Source organism: Ranitomeya variabilis, chromosome 1 (assembly GCF_051348905.1).
Source record: "Ranitomeya variabilis isolate aRanVar5 chromosome 1, aRanVar5.hap1, whole genome shotgun sequence".
Lineage (NCBI taxonomy): Eukaryota > Metazoa > Chordata > Amphibia > Anura > Dendrobatidae > Ranitomeya > Ranitomeya variabilis.
Genome location: NC_135232.1, coordinates 207,957,107 through 207,980,311, shown reverse-complemented (window position 1 = coordinate 207,980,311; position 23,205 = coordinate 207,957,107). Strand labels below are relative to the sequence as shown.

Genomic DNA, 23,205 nt, shown 5'->3' with positions numbered 1-23,205 from the left:
ATGAATAATGTTCCATGGGGTGTGCGCATGAATGAACACTCTGGGCCTGAAGGGCAGCGCATAATAGCAAAATGACAATCCTGGGGTCATGCACGGCCCGTTTTTACCTGTAGTGCTCCGTTAATATTAATTTTGCTATAACAATGCCAAAAACATAATGAATTGCCCGGCATAGACAATGGAAATGAGTTACTTACCTTCACAATTTCTTGTGCTATCTGCCTGGTTTTGTTGACATCTAAGACAATTTTTGCATCCCGAACCACTGAGTATAGTGTTCGTCCCTTGCACAAGCTGAAACAAAAATACATGTAAATTAAATCCAAATGCCCTGAGTCCCCACAATAGGATATCTTAATAAGTTATGCCAAATACCAAACTTGGCTGACATATTTAAAACCCTTGTATCTGCTCTTTTCTTGCTAATGAAAATGAAACAAAGATAATTACCTGATATTTTTACAGAGATTTAAAAATATGGTTCAAATAGCAATGATACCCCATGAATACAATAGACGTTAATGCATATATACAATCTCTTATACAGACTTTGAGGGAATCTGTCAGTAAGTTTTTGCTATGTAATCTGAGAGCAGAGAGATGTAGGGGCAGATACCCCGGCAGTGACATATCGCTCGTTGTGCTGCTTGTTACAATTTCAATAAAATCATAGTTTTATCAGCAGGATATTATCACTCTCTGCACTATATCTGCTCTGTATAACGCTGCTGACTGGCAGTTTTCTGCCTATGCACAGTGGACACAGAAAGCTGCTAATCAGTGGTGTGGGCGGAGTAATTTAGAGCTCAGCATATAGAGAACTGCTAGATCTGCAGCAGAGAAAACTGTGATTTTATCAAAATGGCAGCATGCAGTTCAGTAAGTGATACATTGATGCAATCAGAGTCTGTCACTGAAGCATGCTGCTTTCGTATTACATAACAAACATGCTGACAGATTACATTTAAACCAATTCTTATCACTGTATGCCCTAAAGGCAACTCAAAAACCTGATCTAAACACTATGGGCCAATCATGGTATACTAATCGCATAAAAAGATAAGATGATAATCATTCCTCATTTACTACTAGTGATAACCTGGACTTTCAGTGGGTTTGAAGTTCTCATTAGTTGTACATCATACATAGTTCAATGGGACTGGAGAAATCTGTACTAATTGCTCTGACAGTTCAGGAGCCTTTTAATCATCAGTTAAAAGAAGTTTTCTAAACAGAGTAAATACATTCTTTTTTGCCTACTTGTCATGAACGTGTGCCCAAGCACAAGCGGCTACTGCCAGCAAATACAGTATAATATGATCGACAATTAATGACAATGATTATTGATTAAAGAGGAAATGTAACACAAAGATTAATAATGAGAGAAGAAAATACGGCACTCACCGAGCTGCATATAAAAATTACTGTATTCCCAAAATGAGTGCATATCACAAGAAAGAGTTCCATGGTGTGGGGCTGGGTGACTACACTCCGTCTGATGAAGGGTCAGATGAAGCGTAAGGAACCCAAGACGACCGTTACCCAGCCCCACACCATGGAACTCTCTCCCGGAACATGCACTCATCTTTATTATACTTTGTCTATTTCTATTTACTGCGCACTACCGCTGCTTTTTCCTCTTACCCCTTTTTCCCCACTCATGTTAGTGTTTGGTGCCTACTCCTATTTTGTGTACTAACATAAAGACATTGTTCAGCTATTTAAAAAAAAACACCTAAAAAACTATAAAATAATAATTATTATCTTACAGATCCCCCACAGCTGATGGCGTTATACTTCCCCCTATCCCTCAACAGTCTCTGTTCTTTGTGGACATCTGACCGCTGCAGCCAATCACCGGCTGCACCAATGATCAGTTGACTAGACAGAGGTAACCGCTGTGGCTAGTGATTGGCTGGAGTGCTCCCATATCTGTGCTGTGACAGGGCAGGAAGTACAGAGACCGCCAGAAGGATCAGACTGGATGCAGGGGGATCAGTAAGGCGGGTACACTTCATTACAGATTGACTACCCCTCTAACAAGACTAATACGCAATTGTTGCTGCTCCCATTCAGATTGAGTGTGCAAAACTTCTTTTTTTATGCTTCGACAGGCAAATATCAAAATGTCAATTATATAATAAATGATTCACTATTTATTATCTAATACACATGCCATGGGATTGTAAGGCTGCTATTACATTTGTATATTGGTATGGCACATCCCAGGCAACGTGATGAAAAACATGTAATTCTGTCAGATATCTGCAGAAAGGTATCAGGTTCTGCCTTGCGCTGGCCTGACATAAATGGCTTCCAGTATGTCATTGCCGAGTGCTTTCTGTTATCAGACATCCTTCTGCACCAGACTAATGAAAAGCAACATGTCTATAAATCTGTCACCATCACATTAAAGTGAGGCGGCACACAATGCAGCAGCGCTCTCCAGAAACAGCCCTGCCGGAGGATTCATTCACAGAGGAAGTCGGGCTTCCTTATCATACCATCTAAGTCGTTTGTTAATCTTTCCAGTAATAGTCAACTTTAAATAAAGGACATGGGTGGACTCTGTACTGGTTCCTGTTCTCAAAAAACGAATGAAACAGCCAGACTGTTGAGAGGCCAACCAGTGACTCCTGCTGGTGAGAACAGCTAGGAGGCTCTAGGCGACCATACACATTGGAAGAATGTCAGCCAACATCGCTATTTTTGGCAGGACCAGACGACTATTTCATGTGTACGGTGGTCAGCTGACTCAATCCCAATGGCAGATGTCAGGTGAAGGTAGTGCATGTTGTATTTCAATATGTCCATTCCTCTGTTATCATGGAATCTCTTCTTTCTATAACACGTCTGTTTGTAAATGTTCCTTGGGAATTACAGCCTTTGGCGACCCTCTTACAATACAGGATTTAGCATCTGATTGGCTGATTGTGTCACTGCACTAAACTATACTTAATTTGATAAAACTGAGGACTTTCTATAACTCCAACCTTAAAGGGCAACCATCGCTTTAATTTTTCTTTCATTAATCAATAGTACATGTGAAAATAAGAAATGTTGCTACATATCTTATTGCTATGTTGTCTTTCTCTCGTCCTTTTTTAGCAATGTTTTTCATTAACCCCTTCATGACCCAGCCTATTTTGGCCTTAATGACCTTGCCGTTTTTTGCAATTCTGACCAGTGTCCCTTTATGAGGTAATAACTCAGGAACGCTTCAACAGATCCTAGCGATTCTGAGACTGTTTTTTCGTGACATATTGGGATTCATGATAGTGGTAAATTTAGGTCGATAATTTCTGAGTTTATTTGTGAAAAAAACGGAAATTTGGCAAAAATTTTGAAAATTTCGCAATTTTCACATTTTGAATTTTTATTCTGTTAAACCAGAGAGTTATGTGACACAAAATAGTTAATAAATAACATTTGCCACATGTCTACTTTACATCAGCACAATTTTGGAAACAAATTTTTTTTTTGCTAGGAAGTTATAAGGGTTAAAATTTGACCAGTGATTTCTCATTTTTACAACAAAATTTACAAAACCATTTTTTTTAGGGACCACCTCACATTTGAAGTCAGTTTGAGGGTTCTATATGGCTGAAAATACCCAAAAGTGACACCATTCTAAAAACTGCACCCCTCAAGGTGCTCAAAACCACATTCAAGAAGTTTATTAACCCTTCAGGTGTTTCACAGCAGCAGAAGCAACATGGAAGTAAAAAATGAACATTTAACTTTTTAGTCACAAAAATGATCTTTTAGCGAAATTTTTTTTATTTTCCCAAGGGTAAAAGGAGAAACTGGACAACGAACGTTGTTGTCCAATTTGTCCTGAGTACGCTGATACCTCATATGTGGGGGTAAACCACTGTTTGGGCGCACGGCAGGGCTCGGAAGGGAAGGAGCGCCATTTGACTTTTTCAATGAAAAATTGGCTCCAATCTTTAGCGGACACCATGTCGCGTTTGGAGAGCCCCCGTGTGCCTAAACATTGGAGCTCCCCCACAAGTGACCCCATTTTGGAAACTAGACCCCCCAAGGAACTTATCTAGAAGCATAGTGAGCACTTTAAACCCCCAGGTGCTTCACAAATTGATCCGTAAAAATGAAACTTTTTTTTCACAAAAAAATTATTTTAGCCTCAATTTTTTCATTTTCACATGGGCAACAGGATAAAATGGATCCTAAATTTTGTTGGGCAATTTCTCCTGAGTACGCCGATACCTCATATGTGGGGGTAAACCACTGTTTGGGTGCACGGCAAGGCTCGGAAGGGGAGGCGTGCCATTTGACTTTTTGAATGGAAAATTAGCTCCAATCGTTAGCGGACACCATGTCGCGTTTGGAGAGCCCCTGTGTGCCTAAACATTGGAGCTCCCCTACAAGTGACCCCATTTTGGAAACTAGACCCCCCAAGGAACTTATCTAGATGCATAGTGAGCACTTATAACCCCCAGGTGCTTCACAGAAATTTATATAACGCAGAGCCGTGAAAATAAAAAATAATTTTTCTTTCCTCAAAAATGATTTTCAGCCCAGAATTTTTTATTTTCCCAAGGGTAATAGGAGAAATTGGACCCCAAATGTTGTTGTCCAGTTTGTCCTGAGTACGATGATACCCCATATGTGGGGGTAAACCACTGTTTGGGCGCACAGCAGGGTTCGGAAGGGAAGGCACGCCATTTGGCTTTTTGAATGGAAAATTAGCTCCAATCATTAGCGGACACCATGTCGCGTTTGGAGAGCCCCTGTGTGCCTAAACATTGGAGATCCCGCACAAGTGACCCCATTTTGGAAACTAGACCTCCCAAGGAACTAATCTAGATGCGTGGTGAGCACTTTGAACCCCCAAGTGCTTCACAGAAGTTTATAACGCAGAGCCATGAAAATAAAAAATAATTTTTCTTTTCTCAAAAATGATTTTTTAGCCCACAATTTTTTATTTTCCCAAGGGTAACAGGAGAAATTGGACCCCAAAAGTTGTTGTCCAGTTTCTCCTGAGTACGCTGATACCCCATATGTGGGGGTAAACCACTGTTTTGGCACACGTCAGGGTTCGGAAGGGAAGTAGTGACGTTTTGAAATGCAGACTTTGATGGAATGCTCTGCGGGCATCATGTTACGTTTGCAGAGCCCCTGATATGCATAAACTGTAGAAACCCCCCACAAGTGACCCCATTTTGGAAACTAGACCTCCCAAGGAACTTATCTAGATGTGTGATGAGCACGTTCAACCCTCAAGTGCTTCACAGAAGTTTACAACGCAGAGCCGTGAAAATAAAAAATCATTTTTCTTTCCTCAAAAAAGATGTTTTAGCAAGCAATTTTTTATTTTCACAAGGGTAACAGGAGAAATTGGGCCCCGATATTTGTTGCCCAGTTTGTTGTGAGTATGCTGATACCCTATATGTGGGGGTAAACCACTGTTTGGGCGCACGTCAGGGCTCGGAAGGGAAGTAGTGACATTTGAAATGCAGACTTTGATGGAATGGTCTGCGGGCATCACGTTGCATTTGCAGAGCCCCTGATGTGCCTAAACAGTAGAAACACCCCACAAGTGACCCCATTTTGGAAACTAGACCCCCGAAGGAACTTATCTAGATGTGTGGTGAGCACTTTCAACCCCCAAGTGCTTCACAGAAGTTTATAACGCAGAGCCATGAAAATAAAAAATAATTGTTCTTTCCTCAAAAATTATGTTTTAGCAAGTAATTTTTTATTTTTGCAAGGGTAACAGGAGAAATTGGACCCCAACAGTTGTTGCCCAGTTTGTCCTGAGTACGCTGTTACCCCAAATGTGGGGGTAAACCACTGTTTGGGCGCATGTCGGGGTTTGGAAGGGAGGGAGCACCATTTGACTTTTTGAACGCAAGATTGGCTGGAATCAATGGTGGCGCCATGTTGCGTTTGGAGACCCCTGATGTGCCTAAACAGTGGAAACCCCTCAATTCTAACTTCAACACTAACCCCAACACACCCGTAATCCTAATCCCAACTGTAGCCATAACCCTAATCACAACCCTAACCCCAACACACCCCTAACCACAACCCTAACCCCAACACACCCCTAACCCTAATTCCAACCCTATCCCTAATCCTAACCCTAATCCCAACCCTAATCCCAACCCTAACCACAACTGTAACCCCAACACACCCCTAACCCTATCCGTAACCCTAACCACAAGCCTAATCTTAACCCTATTTCCAACCCTAGCCCTAATTCCAACCCTAACTCTAATTCCAACCCTAATCCTAAGGCTATGTGCCCACGTTGCGGATTCATGTGAGATTCTTCCGCACGATTTTTGAAAAATCTGCAGGTAAAAGGCACTGCGTTTTACCTGCGGATTTACAGCAGATTTCCAGTGTTTTTTTGTGCGGATTTCACCTGCGGATTCCTATTGAGGAACAGGTGTAAAACGCTGCAGAATCCGCACAAAGAATTGACATGCTGCGGAAAATACAACGCAGCGTTTCTGCACGGAATTTTCCGCACCATGGGCACAGTGGATTTGGTTTTCCATAGGTGTACATGGTACTGTAAACCTGATGGAAAACTGCTATGAATTTGCAGAGGCCAATCCGCTGCGGATCCGCGGCCAATCCGCTGCGGATCCGCGGCCAATCCGCTGCGGATCCGCGGCCAATCCGCTGCGGATCCGCAGCCAAATCCGCACTGTGTGCACAAGCCATAATCCTAACCCTACCCCTAACCCTAACCCTACCCCTAACCCTACCCCTAGTTCTAACCCTAGTTCTAACCCTAACCCTAGTGTAAAAAGAAAAAAAAATATTTTCTTTATTTTATTATTGTCCCTACCTATGGGGGTGATAAAGGGGGGGGTTTATTTTTTTTTTATTTTGATCGCTGTGATAGAACCTACCAGTTTTTTAGGTGAAATATTACAAATCGCTCTGATTGGCAGTTTCACTTTCAACAGCCAATCAGAGCGATCGTAGCCACGGGGGGGTGAAGCCACCCCCCCTGGGCTGAAGCACCACTCCCCCTGTCCCTGCAGATCGGGTGAAATTGGAGTTAACCCTTTCACCCGATCTGCAGGGACGCGATCATTCCATGACGCATACGCTGCGTCACAGGTCGGATTGGCACCGACTTTCATGACGCAGCGTATGCGTCAAAGGTCAGGAAGGGGTTAATTATGTTAATCCTGGTCTAATCATGTGATCTAGACATTGGTTGGAGGAAATATATACGATCTCCAAACTGAGTATGGTCCAGATCTTGAAAAAGACTTACATCGAAACGCGTAGATCTGTACACAGTGGTTGCGTGCCCGACAACTGATATAGATGGATTGATATTTTAAGTAGGGAATAAAAAATCATTTTTTACTTCACCCACGCCTACTTGCTGGATTATCCCTCTTTTTCCGTTACTGCCATATTGGACTTCTCCTCCAAATCCATGCAAGGCGGTGGTTGATGTATGGGAATCATCAGAAGGCTTGGTAACCTGACTTTACCTGTTTGTATTACATATCTTATTAGAGAAATTATATCCTATCTCATCCTAGATTGACGATTCATTCTCAAGAATCTCAATTCATGGGTTATATCTGTTATCAGTGAAGACTGATGTTCCCATTACAGAGATAGGAGATAACAGTTGGTGCTAATGAAGTTCTATGGAGAAATTCTGCTATTGTTTCATGCATCTAGCTTTTCCTCCACTCCCCCTCCCCAGAATTTTAAAAGCTTCCACCACTGCCTCCTCTTCCGGTCACAGTAAAGGCCCCGTCTCACATAGCGAGATCGCTAGCGAGATCGCTGCTGAGTCACTAGTTTTGTGACGCAACAGCGACCTCAGTAGCGATCTCGCTATGTGTGACACGTACCAGCGATCAGGCCCCTGCTGTGAGATCGCTGGTCATGTCGGAATGGCCTGGACCTTTTTTTGGTCGTTGAGGTCCCGCTGACATCGCTGAATCGGTGTGTGTGACACCGATCCAGCGATGTCTTCACTGGTAACCAGGGTAAACATCGGGTTACTAAGCGCAGGGCCGCGCTTAGTAACCCGATGTTTACCCTGGTTACCAGCGTAAATGTAAAAAAAAAAAAAAACACTACATACTCACCATCTGATGTCTGTCAGGTCCCTTGCCGTCTGCTTCCTGCTCTGACTGACTGCCGGCCGGAAAGTGAGAGCAGATCACAGCAGTGACGTCACCGCTGTGCTGTGCTCTCACTGTACAGCGGCTCAGTCAGAGCAGGAAGCAGACGGCAAGGGACACCGAAAGGCGAGTATGTACTGTTTGTTTTTTTTGGTAACCAGGGTAAACATCGGGTTACTAAGCGCGGCCCTGCGCTTAGTAACCCGATGTTTACCCTGGTTACCCGGGTGCTGCAGGGGGACTTCGGCATCGCTGAAGACAGTTTCAACGATGCCGAAGTCGTTCCCCTGATCGTTGGTCGCTGGAGAGCGGTCTGTGTGACAGCTCCCCAGCGACCACACAACGACTTACCAACGATCACGGCCAGGTCGTATCGCTGGTCGTGATCGTTGGTAAATCGCTATGTGAGACGGGGCCTTAAGGCCTGCACCATCAACTTCAGCACAGCCAGGAGGAAACAACAGCAGGCTGTTCTGAAACTCACCTGTTTTGGGGACAAATCCAACAATGAACAACAGCTGTGGATGGGGAACAAACAGCAGACAAAGTGAGTGGTTGGTGCTGGTAAACCTCAAGCCCAGCCTGGTGGTATGCAATAACAGGTGAAATCTCTTAGCAGTTCTGGGTCAAGCCAGTTTGACACACGTCCCTTGCCTGGTGCATGTGCTGAACTTGGTGGTACAGAGCTTCCTGAAAAACTACCCACATCTGTGAGAGCTGCTGCTGAAAGTGGGGGCAATTAGTGCACACTTTCGGCATTCTCACCTTGCGGCTGCTCGGCTGTTTAAGCTGCAGCATCACTTCTGCCTTCCAACTCACTGGATCACATGCGATGTGCCAACAAGGTGGAACTCCACGTTGCATATGCTGGAGAGACTCTGTGAGCAGAAGCAGGCAATAGTGGAGTTCCTGCTGCAGCCGGAAAGCTGAGTTTCTCTGCGGAACCACACAACTTCACCACCAATGAGTGGGTCTCCATGCGAGATGTGTGTGCCTGCTTCAAATATTCCACCAATATGTCCCCCATTGATGACACCATAATCAGCATTACTATACCAAATTAGTAAAATACACTGGCGCTATAACTGGAAATATGGACCACACAAGTGCTGCCGGTATATCAGTCGGATATTGTGCCTAATCCGACATTAAGACAAGAATTAATGGAATAATTAGAAATACCGCGCTACAAGTGGCTAGGACTAGAACAAGTCCACGGTCCTAGTCTGTCATAAAAAATCTCCTTATGCTCGAGAGCAGCAACCACTACTTACTATACACTGGTGATGTGTACACCAGTTAGTCGACCACCATATATACAGTAAGGGAGGGGTACACTGACCCTCTGTATATGTAATCCACCCACTTATGACTAAACTGCTGAGCCTTTATAGTAATATCAAAGCAGTGAATGGCAACTATTGGTGCTCAAGATATCGGACCTCACTCACTGCTCGGCAGTGTCGGCCATTTTCCACGTGCATCCAGGGACGCCTCCGGCCGGGACGTCTCTGGCGCTACACGTAGCAATTGTAGTCTCCACCCGAAGTACCCGCAGCTATTGACATCGATAGAAAACTTTATTAGTACATATAAAAAGTCAATAAAATATTGTAGCCAATAGTGCTTAGTGAGCCAAAAATAGCAACAAAAGGCGTCACCAACAGGAGGGCAAGATATTAACAAAAATAAATAAATAAACACATAGCAAGACCACAATGGGATGAATAGGAAAAAAGGGATCGTACACAAAGGGTTAGTATAAAATAGTTACCAGAGATAAATATAAATAAGTATAAATATATACCCCAGTGTTAGGAACCAAAAAATCCTAAATATGTAAACAGTGATGGAAATGGATTCTGGACCATGGGTAAGAATAAAGGTGCATAGTGTAAAGACTCAGGGGAAAAAAAAAAAAACAACCCACAAGCCAAGTCCTAGCTACCCAGGTACATAAAACCCAAATGTACAACTAAATCAATCAATGTGGTCAGCATAAATAAGTATGAATGAATCTTACCAGCACATGTGTGGAGACGCCGCAACCCCTATGCGCATTTCGGCAGAGTGCCTTCCTCAGGGGGATTCCCCTGAGTCTTTACACTATGCACCTTTATTCTTACCCATGGTCCAGAATCCATTTCCATCACTGTTTACATATTTAGGATTTTTTGGTTCCTAACACTGGGGTATATATTTATACTTATTTATATTTATCTCTGGTAACTATTTTATACTAACCCTTTGTGTACGATCCCTTTTTTCCTATTCATCCCATTGTGGTCTTGCTATGTGTTTATTTATTTATTTTTGTTAATATCTTGCCCTCCTGTTGGTGACGCCTTTTGTTGCTATTTTTGGCTCACTAAGCACTATTGGCTACAATATTTTATTGACTTTTTATATGTACTAATAAAGTTTTCTATTATTGTTCTTGCATACGTGTCTTTTTGTATGTTTAAATATCTGCTTTCACGTTGAACCTGTTTCCCATTAGTACTAATTTAGATACCACTATAGCACCTTCTGATTAGTGTACTTGACTATAGTATTATAATCCGAGGTATCTTTTTGCTGGAAATATCAATATGATGAGCTATTGACATCGGCTGATGCCGGGAATCGCACGCTTACCCTCCGAGTAGACGGGAACTGCCTCCAGCTGCAGCGGACACCTATGTATGCAGGTCCGATATCTTGATCTTAAGAAAGCAGACTAGCAATTCCACGTTTCTCATACGCCTTCATCCAATAGGTATGTAAGGTAATACAGCACCAACAGTTACCATTCAATGCTTTGATATTACTATAAAGGCTCAGCAGTTTAGTCATAAGTGGGTGGATTACATATACAGAGGGTCAGTGTACCCCTCCCTTACTGTATATATGGTGGTCGACTAACTGGTGTACACATCACCAGTGTATAGTAAGTAGTGGTTGCCGCTCTCGAGCATAAGGAGATTTTTTATGACACACTAGGACCGTGGACTTGCTCTAGTCCTAGCCACTTGTAGAGCGGTATTTCTAATTATTCCATTAATTCTTGTCTTAATGTCGGATTAGGCACAATATCCGACTGATATACCGGCAGCACTTGTGTGGTCCATATTTCCAGTTATAGCGCGGTATTTCTAATTATAGCATTACTATACCACTTATATGCTGGCTGAAAAAAGCAATTCAAGCAATGATGGATGAGGTAGTGGAATAGGAGGAAGAGGAGCAGGGTCAAGTCTCAATGTTATCAGGCCTGTTGTCCACACATGACTCATAAGATGGGTTACTGTCCTGACAGAGGAGGAGGAACAACCGTGTTCACAGCAGGGTGGCACTCGAAGCAGTTCATGGGCATCAGTGTGGATGGGGGAACACAGAGAACCCAGACAATACACCTCTCACCGAGGACAGCTTGTCATTGCCTCTTTGCAGCTCAGCACATGTCAGCCAATAAATGTTGCTGTCCCTGCGCTACAACTGCTAAGTTGCCCGTATTGTTACCAGTGATGATTACTTGGTGGCCACCCTGCTGGATCCCCACTGCAAGGACAATGTATTATCATTACTTCAAACACTGGAGAGGGATCGCAAAATGCATGAATATAAGCACACACTGAAAAGAAACTACTGATGGATATCCCACCCGACAGCAACTGCTCAGGTTAAGAACAAGGCACAGGCAGAGTAGAAAGTTGCCAATGCAACTGGGGCACCACCACCACCTCGGAAGGCAGGGTTAACATGGTCAAAATGTGGCACCACCATCAAATACGATCTGTATTAGTAGGAGGCAGCTTTACAACAATATGGTGGTACTTGTCCACACGTCTCCACGTGCCCAGCGGCAAGTGTACTGTTGGAACGTGTGTTTAGCACAGCAGTGGCTGTGATCACAGACAGGTGCCCCCACAGGACACCAAGACTGCCCTGCCTTGTGACCCACCGCACCCAAAGTGATGCACAAGGTCGCTCGGGAGAGAGGTAAGCGCGTGGGAGCCTATGGACTGATCCCTTTCAAGCTTAGACCTGCCTCCAATATGAGGATACTGGGTACCCAGAAAAATACCACTCACGGATGTATAAAAAATATATACAAATTTATTTAAAAAAAAATAAACCAAAATTAACTGATGCGTGTTAGAGGATTCAAAGAGAGGAATTAATCAAGTAAGAAGAGAGGTGGTGGCGTGAGGTCAGAGTAAGGGTAAAAATAGCATTATTGTGTTTCTCAAAAAGCAGAAAGTACTGATTAGGTTCAGATATTCAAATAGTGCATTTAGAGCATGAGTGAATCAATCCATCTGGATGATACTGCAATGTAAAATAAGAGAATATGTAGGAACATACAGGAAATTATTCCACCACATGGAGATGCATGTGACTAATAGTGTAAGACTTTTTCTCACTGTGCTAGTGGTGATCTCACCAGAGGGAGGTCATTGCAGTTCATTGGCCCGTTCAGTGACCTGCAATAACCTTGATGACGTCACCGCTAGTCACTGAAGCTGCCCTCACAGCAGCTCATTCACCAGTGGTTCTCAGCCTAGATGGTTGCATCTTTGCACCATCCAGGTTGAAAACAGTTTAACCCCCAGACATGGATTATGGCATGAGACAGGTGAGGGACATTGTTGTTTTTTATTTTTGTTTTATTACAGAAGACGAGGGCTTTGGTGGAATTAGTCGTTAGGTGAGTATAACTGTGTTTGTTATTTCTAAATAAAAAAGTAAATGTGTTTTGTTTTATTTCAAATAAAGTACTTTATTCTGGCTGTGTCTTTATTTACCATAAAACTATAGGATAAGTAATGGACAGGTGTCTTATAGACGCCTCTCTATTACTAGACGCCTTTCCATTACTACAGTATTACTAGACTAGACACTATTACTAGACTAGACTCCACTACTAGACGCCTCTCCGTTACTAATCCGTGGGCTTGATGTCACTGGATTATACAAAGGTGACATCAACCCCACAAATATGAACCCCACTTGCCACCGCTACAGGGTAAGTGGGAAGATCCGGGCAAAGCGCCAGAATTGGCACATCTAATAAATGCGCCTTTTCTTGATGGTTGCGGGCTGCTATTTTTAGGCTGGGGGGAGCAATATCCATTAAACCTTACCAGCCACCAGCAGTCTGCTTTAGCTTGGCTGGTTGTCAAAAATGGTGGGAACCCATGCCGTTTGTTTAAATTATTTATTTAAATAATTTAAAAAATTGGAGTGGAGAACCCTCTATTCATTATAACCAGCCTTGTTGAAGCAGACAGCTGAGGGTTGCAGCCCCAAGCTGTGAGTTTTGTGTCTGGCTGGTTATCAAATATATAGGAGAACCATCGTCATTTTTTAAAATTATTATTTATTTACAGCGCAGGCACCGGTTGATGAATACTCCCATCAGCCGCTCCTGTTCTCGCTGTTATTATCATCAGCAGGCATTGGCTGATGAGAGCAGTAGTCCCATCAGCCGACACGAATGACAGGGGGTAAACCTTATACCTCCGATCACAGCTGCGTGCTCATGATGTCATTCGACAGCATGGGAACATGTCTGACCGGCAGTGAGGATTTTACCGCCGATCAGACGTTATGCACATGCCAGCACGACAAACACCCAGTGTTCGGGGGGTTGAATCCGAACAGTAGGTGCAGGCAATAGTAGGTATGGATGCCAAACTTTACAATTCGTGTTTGCCCACCTCTATTCATCAGGCGATTGGCAGGCTGTTTTTTTTTTTTCGGAATTCTAATTCCCAATTTTTGGCCAAAGTAGATGTACACTAAAAATGCTGGTTGCTTAACTTCCACGATGGATGGTTGAGAAGGGAAAAAAATGTAGCAGAGCCACAAGTTTAACATATTGGAAGATTTATAGTTACAAGAGTTCCATTTATGTAATTGTCTTAATTTATTCATAAGAATAGCATGACTGTAACACTATGTGTAAAAATAATATTTCTATATTAGGTGTTGTAATATTTATTGTAATTGCTATTAACTCTTTTTCTGCTTTCTTTTTCTGCAACTACTTCCACACCAGTATTGAGAATTAGGCTACTTTCACACTAGCGTCGGGCTCGGCCCGTCGCTGTGCGTCGGGCCGACGTTCCCGACGCTAGCGTTGTCTCCGCCGCACAACGGGGGCAGCGGATGCATTTTTCCAGCGCATCCGCTGCCCCATTGTGAGGTGCGGGGAGGTGGGGGCGGAGTTCCGGCCGCGCATGCACGGTCGGAAAAGACGTTTACGACGGAGCAAAGAACGTTGCAAGCAACGCTTTTTGCTCCCGACGGTCCGCTACTGCACGACGCATCCGTCGCACGACGGGTGCGACGTGTGGCAATCCGTCACAATGCGTCGCTTAATGTTAATCAATGGTGAAAAAACGCATCCTGCAAACACTTTTGCAGGATGCGTTTTTTCGGCAAAACGACGCATTGTGACGGAATGCAGTTAACACTAGTGTGAAAGTAGCCTAATATACATTTCTGGACAGCTTTTTGGATAACAAATACTGTATGTACCTTGATTATCTTCTTACGCTGGTTTCAATATATTAGTTGTATCTACAGTGGGTATGGAAAGTATTCATACCCCTTAAAATTTTTCACTCTGTTTCATTGCAGCCATTTGGTGAATTCAAAAAAGTTAATTTTTTTTCTCATTAATGTACACTCTGCACCCCATCTTGACTGAAAAAGAACAGAAATGTAGAATTTTTTGCAAATTTATTGAAAAAGAAAAACTGAAATATCACAAGGTCATATCATAAGTACTCAGACCCTTTGCTCAGTACTGAGTAGAAGCACATTTTGAGCTAGTACAGACATGAGTCTTCTTGGGAATGATGCAACAAGTTTTTCACACCTGGATTTGGGGATCCTCTGCCACTCTTCCTTGCAGATCCTCTCCAGTTCCTTCAGGTTGGATGGTGAACATTGGTGGACAGCCATTTTCAGGTCTCTCCAGAGATGCTCAATTGGGTTTAGGTCAGGGCTCTGGCTGGGCCAGTCAAGAATGGTCAAAGAGTTGATACAAAGCCACTCTTTTGTTATTTTAGCTGTGTGCTGAGGGTTATTGTCTTATTGGAAGGTGAACCTTTGGCCAAGTCTGAGGTCCAGAGCACTCTGGAAGAGGTTTTCATCCAGGATATCTCTGCACTTGGCCGCATTCATGTTTCCTTCAATGGCAACCAGTCATCCTGTCCCTCCAGCTGAAAAACACCCCCATAGCATGAGGCCACCATGTTTCACTGTTGGGATTGTATTGGGCAGGTGATGAGCAGTGCCTGATTTTCTCCACACAAACCGCTTAGAATTATCACCAAAAAGGTCTATCTTAGTCTCATCAGACCAGAGAATCTTATTTCTCATAGTCTGGGAGTCCTTCACGTGTTTTTTAGAAAACTCTATGCCGGCTTTCATATGTCTTGCACTGAGGAGAGGCTTCCAACTGGCCACTCTGCCATAAAGGCCTGACTAGTGGAAGGCTGTAGTGATAGTTGACTTTTTGGAACTTTCTCCCATCTCCTTACTGCATCTCTGGAGGTCAGCCACAGTGATCTTGGGGTTCTTTTTTACCTCTCTCACCAAGGCTCTTCTCCCAGAATTGCTCAATTTGGCTGGACGACCAGGTCTAGGAAGACTTCTGGTGGTCCCAAACTTCTTTCATTTAAGGATTATGGAGGCCACTGTGCTCTTAGTAACCTTGAGTCATGCAGAAATTCTGTCAGCTTGGCCAGATCTGTACCTTGCCACAATTCTGTCTCTTGAGCTCCTTGGCCAGTTCCTTTGACTTCATGATTATGATTTGGTCTGACATGCACTATGAGCTGTGAGGTCTTATATAGAAAGGTGTGTACCTTTCCAAATTAAGTCCTATCAGTTTAATTAAACACAGCTGGACCCCAATGAAGGAGTAGAACCATCTCAAGGAGGATCACAAGGAAATGGACAGCATGTGACTTAAATATGAGATTCTGAGCAAAGGGTCTGAATACTTATCACCATGTGATATTTCAGTTTATCTTTTTATTAAATTTACAAAAATTACTACATTTCTGTTTTTTTTTCAGTCAAGATGGGGTGCAGAGTGTACATTAATGTGAAAAAATGAACTTTTTTGAATTTACCAAATGGCTGCAATGAAAAAAAAAATACTTTCCGTACCCACTGTAGAGCAAATCATTCAGAGCAACTAAAGATAATGTCTAACATCTATGCAATATGTGAGTTACCCACTTTTCATCTGTATATGAATAATATACCATATAGTGAATAGATTCAATAACACAGCAGTGGCGAAAATGTATGAAATGTACCACAGAATATAATATAATTACATTGTGTAGGTGTTTTCAATCTCCGAGGCCATCTAAAATGTGCAGGTTATTAGGAAGTAAATGTGTTAACTGTCTACAGAGCTGCCCAAAACTGAATGGATTAAAAAAGTGTTTCTGATGTAGTATTTCAGACGACAAGGATTGATGGTGAAACCACTCGAGAACCCACATGTTTCTATACCTACATTATGTTCCAAACCAACTTAGACAAGCAAAGAAATATAAACAAATGTAAGACTCCATGTCAAATTGCCAAGATAACGAGAGGGGAAATGAAACAGAAAAAAAAGCAGAGCAAGAAAATTGTACAAATTTATCAATGGTGTATTTAAGTGGACCACTAGTGGAGGAGATGAGGACAGGGAGTAGAAAGGTGAATGGGCAAAGAAGCATATGTCTGCCGCGTTATCTAATGTGCTGTCATTCATATAATGAGTTTCTTCTCCATTTGAACTCATCTATTAGTTTTTCTGACATGACAGTCGAGTACACACTGGTGTCATAATAAAGATTAACGACTGCTTTCACCATGCCAATGTAATGAGAAAAATAGTACAAGAAAAACTAAACTAATGGACAGAAATTTAGAGTCAGTAGAGTCCAGAGTCAGACCTGGGTGCATAGTGCCCGCAGGCAGTATAGATTTTAGGTACCCAACCTCCCGCTACTTAACTTTTCCTTTTTAGCCATATGCACGTATGCATTTTGAGAAATAGTCTTTAAAGAACATATTCACAGAAATACAAAAGACTCTTTTAAAACAACTTAATATAGCTTTTAAAATGTCACCTTAAAAGATGATCACCCTAATATATTCAGTTGTCAAATGCATACAATTAGGCTAGGGTCACATTACCGTATTTACTCTCATGTGACAGAATCAGGCCGATTATGCTAATCACGCTCTGATCAAATGCTGATTAGAGTTTGATCAGTGTGTGATCATAGTGTGATCCGATTTTCTAGGATGAGGAAAAGATCGATTGTGTCAATCCGTGAAAATCATATCATCCTAGTGCAGTTCAATTTTTTTCACGGACCCATTGACTTGAATGGCAGAGTGTGATCCAATATTGGACATATGCACAGCCCCATAGACTAACATTGGTCCGAGTGCGATCCAATGTTTTGTCGGATTGCACTCAGATCAAAAATATGGTCATGGGCGCAATGATGAATGTGATGGAAGGCATGATCTATAAGCCAGTAAATCAATACTAACCACTGGTCTGAGACTAAGGCTCCAATTAATAACATAAATAATTCACAAAATGATAAACCTGTCCATTATCTGTGATATTTCATGTAAAATCATATAATGCAAGGCATTATAGAATGTAAATCAATACCATTCACACAGCCATATGTAGTGGTGTTGGATTACGTTACAGATCTCTTCATCTGTCTTCTACTTTGACATTGGTTATCACCAATCAATCAAAATGATAATTACAGTTAGAATCACAGGGGCCATGCTGTTGAAGAATCATGTATTCCAGTCTTCAAACCCTGCTTTAATTCTTTATTGCAATCCCCCTGGCAGCTTGTCACTTCCAGCCTCCTTCTTCCACCCTCCTTCCAAACTTACGGAAATGCCCAGTAAAGCACAATGTACACAGGGATGTGATTTGGATATTTTTCACTAGTTCACTTCAACTGGTTATAAAAAATATATCAAAATTTACGAATGTATATATATATATATACACAAAACAGATATACAAAACCAGCACACACCTATATATACCCTGTGTGTGTATATATATATATATATATATATATATATATATATATATATATATATATATATATATATATATATATATATATATATATATATATATATATATATATATATATATATATATCTGTTTTGGTTATAAGAAAATAACTGTAGATAGAATGCAGGATGCTGTCACAGGTTGCCTTACTTTGTTATCTTGTCAATACAACATCAGCACTGCTGGAGCAGTGGCAATCCATTTCAGTCTTGGACCCAGTAAATGGTACATTCACAGTGACACAGCAGCCTGATAATGTCATAACATCCCTTGCAGTGATCCACATGATTGTAGAGAGCAGAGGACAAATATTCCTTATAGGAGCATTACATGGGGTATAGTGAGGACTGTGACAAAATCATTGGCAAAGTACTGGAGGAAAGATACGAATCTTTGAGGTTATGAACCTAGAAAAATGTTCCAGCACACTAAGTCATGATAGGAGTTAATCGGCCATGTTTAGGGCTAGGTTTAGTGAACAACTGAAGAGTGGGTGGGCGGCTGGTCACCATATCTCCACCTCAGGATGGAATTCAGAAGATAAATACACAGCCTTCTGGCTCATTCAGGATTGGGTATGCCTGGAGACTTGAGCTCCAGAGCTGAGTTTGAAGATAAGAAAAGTTGACCCTTTTTTATGTTTGTTTCCTCAGTGGGTGGACCGCCGCAGTAACACAGACTGTTCCATTTGTTTTTGTTTTGTTTTCTTAATAGGCAAGAAATGTCCTGTTTATGTTGCAAACCATGCCCTGGTTTATGCTGTACCTCGCTCCTGTGTGCGACGATCTATCACAGTTGGTGCTAGAAGTGCGGACAACTTCCCCAAGGAGCGCATGTGATGGCTGTGGATGTCTTGGGTGAAGGCAGCATTGAGCCAGGAAGCAAAGTCAGACAAAATAGAAGAGCTGGTCAAGCATCTGGTCCTAGCCGAACTGCAGCTGCAGACGTTAACAGAGCAGGAAACAAACTGTTGGTGCTGCAGCTCCAACAGCTGAAGCAACTGTAACAGGAGGTGCTTAAGCGGCAGATGGAACTCCTCGCAGAGGCCATTTGTGGAAGGCTGGAAGTCTCTCTCCCAAGTCTAGATGATGACTCATACGTCCGGAAGGCGGTAAGATGAGCCATGTGTCCATAAACTCATTGAGAGGCTAGGGTTAGCCAGACACATCACCACCCTGTACCTAACGAAATGGTACTGGCAAATCCTCTTCTTCTAAAGTGCCAAGGACAAAATGGCTGTGTTGCTAGTTAATAATCACGGACAAGTCATTAGGCAGAGAAGTCAGATATTTCGGGGTCAGTAGCAAGAGAGCATGTAGTAAAAAGATGAAGCGTAAGTTAGGTCACAGTCCATGGTCAGAATACCACAGAAATAGAGGATCTAACAAAGAAGCAAAAACAAATGGGTATTCAGAACACCATCCAAAGTTCAGGTAGCAGTAGATCAGAACAGAACTCACAGGAAAGGAAACAGACAAACACACACAAGAGAGTAGCAGCTTTGACTGGCACTGATCTTCGACCAGACAGCTCACCTAAATAGCAGGGAAATTACTAAGAACAGAAATTTCTGCACCTCCCAGTCTTAGAGCTGTCAATCAAAGCACTGACAGTTCAGCATGACACAGAACAGGATAGAATGAAAGAGCTGTCCATCACTGAGTCCCAGACACACTGTGCGGAGGAATCGTGACAACAGCCTTCTCATCACTTGATGGGTGCTTCCAGTATACTAGAATGCCACTCAAGCTGCAAGAAGCCCCAGCGACGTTCCAGAGGGCCATGGACTGGATCCTAGCACCTCACCTCACCTATGCCATAGCTTACATCAATGATATTGTGATTTTCAGCCCAGATTGGGAAAGTCATCTGCTGAAGGTCCAGGCCACACTGGATGGGTTAAGGAAGCAGGGTTTACCAAAACCCCAAAGACATGTGCCATGTTGAAAGAGCAGTCAAAATACTTGGGCTTCATCATCAGAAGAGGTGAAATAAAGCTGATGTCGTCAGAAGATGGCGTTCCAAGAGTTGGAGATCGCCCTGTGTGAGCAGTTGGTCTTGATCGCGCCTGACTTCAGTAGAGAATTAGTGGTCCAGACGGACACCTCAGACGTCAGATTGGGAACCATGTTGTTCCAGGAGGTAAATGGGGGGGGGACATCCAGTCCGGTATTTAGGTGGGAAACTCGCCTACTGTGAGAAAAAGTCTTAGTTACTCACCGGTTAACGGTGTTTTTCGGAGTCCATGACAGCACTACGGAGAGAGGGGATCCGCCCTTCAGGAACAGGAAACCTACAGATACATAAGGGCGGCACCTCTCCCACGCATCAGTTGGTTTACAGAGCACAAGAGGACCACCAAGGTTAATAGCATACATAATAAACAATGATACAATATCTAACTATTCACTACCCGTGAATTATATAAATAAAGGAAGAGGTGTACACCCAGAACTTAAGAAGACGGGAGGGTATGTACAGGTGCTGTCATGGACTCCGAAAAACACCGTTAACCGGTGAGTAACTAAGACTTTATCGGTCGTCCATGACAGCACTACGGAGAGAATTACAGAGAGTAACTAATTAGGGAGGGACTACAGCTTGCAGCACCCTTACACCAAAAGAAAGGTCAGAAGAGGCACCCAAGTTCAATCTATAATGGTTATAGAATGTGTGTGGGGAAGACCAAGTAGCAGCCTTACAAATTTGGTCGATCGACACCTCCAATCTTTCCGCCCACGAAGCCGCCATAGCTCTAGTGGAATGCGCTTTCAGACCTTCAGGCGCCGGCTTGCCCTTTGAGATGTATGCCAGCGAGATAGCCTCCCTGATCCATCTAGCTAAAGTAGATTTTGATGCCCTGTGACCCTTCCTACTACCCTGATAGGACACGAATAGGGCGTTATCTATCTTCCAGGGATCAGTTACTGCCAGATATTCCAGGATACATCTTTTTACATCTAAAGTGTGTAGCTTCCTTTCCTTATCGTTAGTAGGATTGGGGAGGAAAGATGGAAGAACTATTTCCTGTGTTCTGTGGAACCTGGACACTACTTTAGGAAGATATGCTGGATCAGGGGATAGTATCACTCTATCATCCCTAAGCTGCATGTAAGGGGGAACCCTGGATAATGCTTGGATGTCGCCTATCCTACGCGCCGATGTTAGGGCCACCAGGAAGGCTACTTTAAGGGATACATTTTTAATAGAGGCTGATGCAATTGGCTCAAATGGGGCCTCTGTCATGGCCGAGAGGACTAGGTTCAGGTCCCATGGCATGACCCTATTCTTCACCATTGGCCTAGACCGTTTTGTCGCTCTGATGAATCTGCTGACCCAGTGATTCTCAGCAATGTTGCAGCCAAAGAGGGCCCCTAAGGCTGATACCTGCACTTTAAGTGTATTTGGAGATAACCCCATATCCAACCCCTTCTGTAAGAATTCTAAAATCTGGTCTATTGGTATTGACTGACCAGCTATTACCCCCGAGTTTTGAAGGAACTTCTTCCAGATCCTAACATAAATCTTTGTGGTGATTATTTTTCTGCTCTTCAGCAGAGTGTTAATGAGGCCCGGAGAGAACCCCCTATCCTTTAACAGCGCCCGCTCAAAATCCACGCCGTCAGATGAAGGCCAACCGCCCGAGGATGGTAGACTGGGCCCTGGGATAGGAGATCCGGGATGTCTGGCAAGACCCATGGGTCGGATATCGACATAGCCCTCAGGCATGGAAACCACGTCCTTCTGGGCCAGAAGGGGGCAATAATTATTACTGTGGCTTTGTCCTTCCTGATTTTCCTCACTACCAGAGGAAGTAGAGACAGGGGAGGAAAGGCGTAGGCTAGCCTGAAGTTCCAGTCTATGAGGAGGGCGTCTACTGACAGAGGATTTTCTCTGGGGTTGAGAGAGCAGAATTGTGCCACTTTCCAGTTTTCTTTTGTGGCAAACAGGTCTACCTCTGGTTGACCCCATCTTTCCACGATGAGGTTGAAGATGGAGTCGTTCAGGGACCACTCTCTGTTGTGAATTTACCTTTTGGCTCCCTCTAGTGGTTACTAGTGATTTGACTCTGGGTATGTCATTCATCCCTTGTATGCTCACCTGGGTCGTTAGGTCAGGGGTGTTGCTATATAAGCTCCCTGGACCTTCAGTTCAATGCCTGGCAACGTTCTAATCAGAGCTAATCTGTTGTGCTCTTGTCTACTGATCCTGGTTCCTGCTAAATTAAGCTAAGTCTGCTTTCTTGCTTTTTGCTATTTGTTTTTGTTTGCATTTTTGTCCAGCTTGTACATAATCTGTATCCTAACCTTGCTGGAAGCTCTAGGGAGGCTGGAGTTCTCCCCCCGGCCGTTAGACGGTTCGGGGGTTCTTGTATCTCCAGTGTGGAATTTTGTTAGGGTTTTTGTTGACCATATAAGTTATCTTACTACATTCTGCTATTAGTAAGTGGGCCTCTCTTTGCTAAACCTAGTTCATCTCTGTGTTTGTCATTTCCTCTTACCTCACCGTTATTATTTGTGGGGGGCTTGTATCCGACTTTTGGGGTCTATTCTCTGGAGGCAAGAGAGGTCTTTGTTTTCCTCTTCTAGGGGTAGTTAGTCCTCCGGCTGGCGCGAGACATCTAGCGACCAACGTAGGCATGTTCCCCGGCTACTTCTAGTGTTGGCGTTAGGAGTAGTTATATGGTCAACCCAGTTACCACTGCCCTATGAGCTGGATTTTTGTACGTCGCAGACTTACTTGTTCCTCTGAGACCCTCGCCATTGGGGTCATAACAGTTTGCCAGGCCAGTATTAAATGTTAAATGCATTGCAGAAGCGGGATTATAAGAAAGAAAGTTCTGAGTTTTTTTTTTCTCTCTCTCATTTTTTTTTTCTTTTCCCCTTTACCTCTGAGTGGCTTGTGTTTGCTGCAGACATGAATGTCCAGACCTTGATTACAAGT

The 23,205-nt window shown here is 43.1% G+C and overlaps 1 protein-coding gene across 2 annotated transcripts in view; it reads right to left on the bottom strand.

Annotated features, from left to right (window-relative positions):
* Positions 1 to 23,205, bottom strand: part of KSR2 (kinase suppressor of ras 2) — a 788,417-nt gene that overhangs the window by 105,140 nt on the left and 660,072 nt on the right. For both annotated transcript variants that reach the window (XM_077292285.1, XM_077292289.1), the window contains exon 15: positions 198 to 294. In XM_077292285.1, the coding sequence (XP_077148400.1) occupies positions 198 to 294 (97 nt within the window). The remainder of the gene's footprint in view (positions 1 to 197; positions 295 to 23,205) is intronic.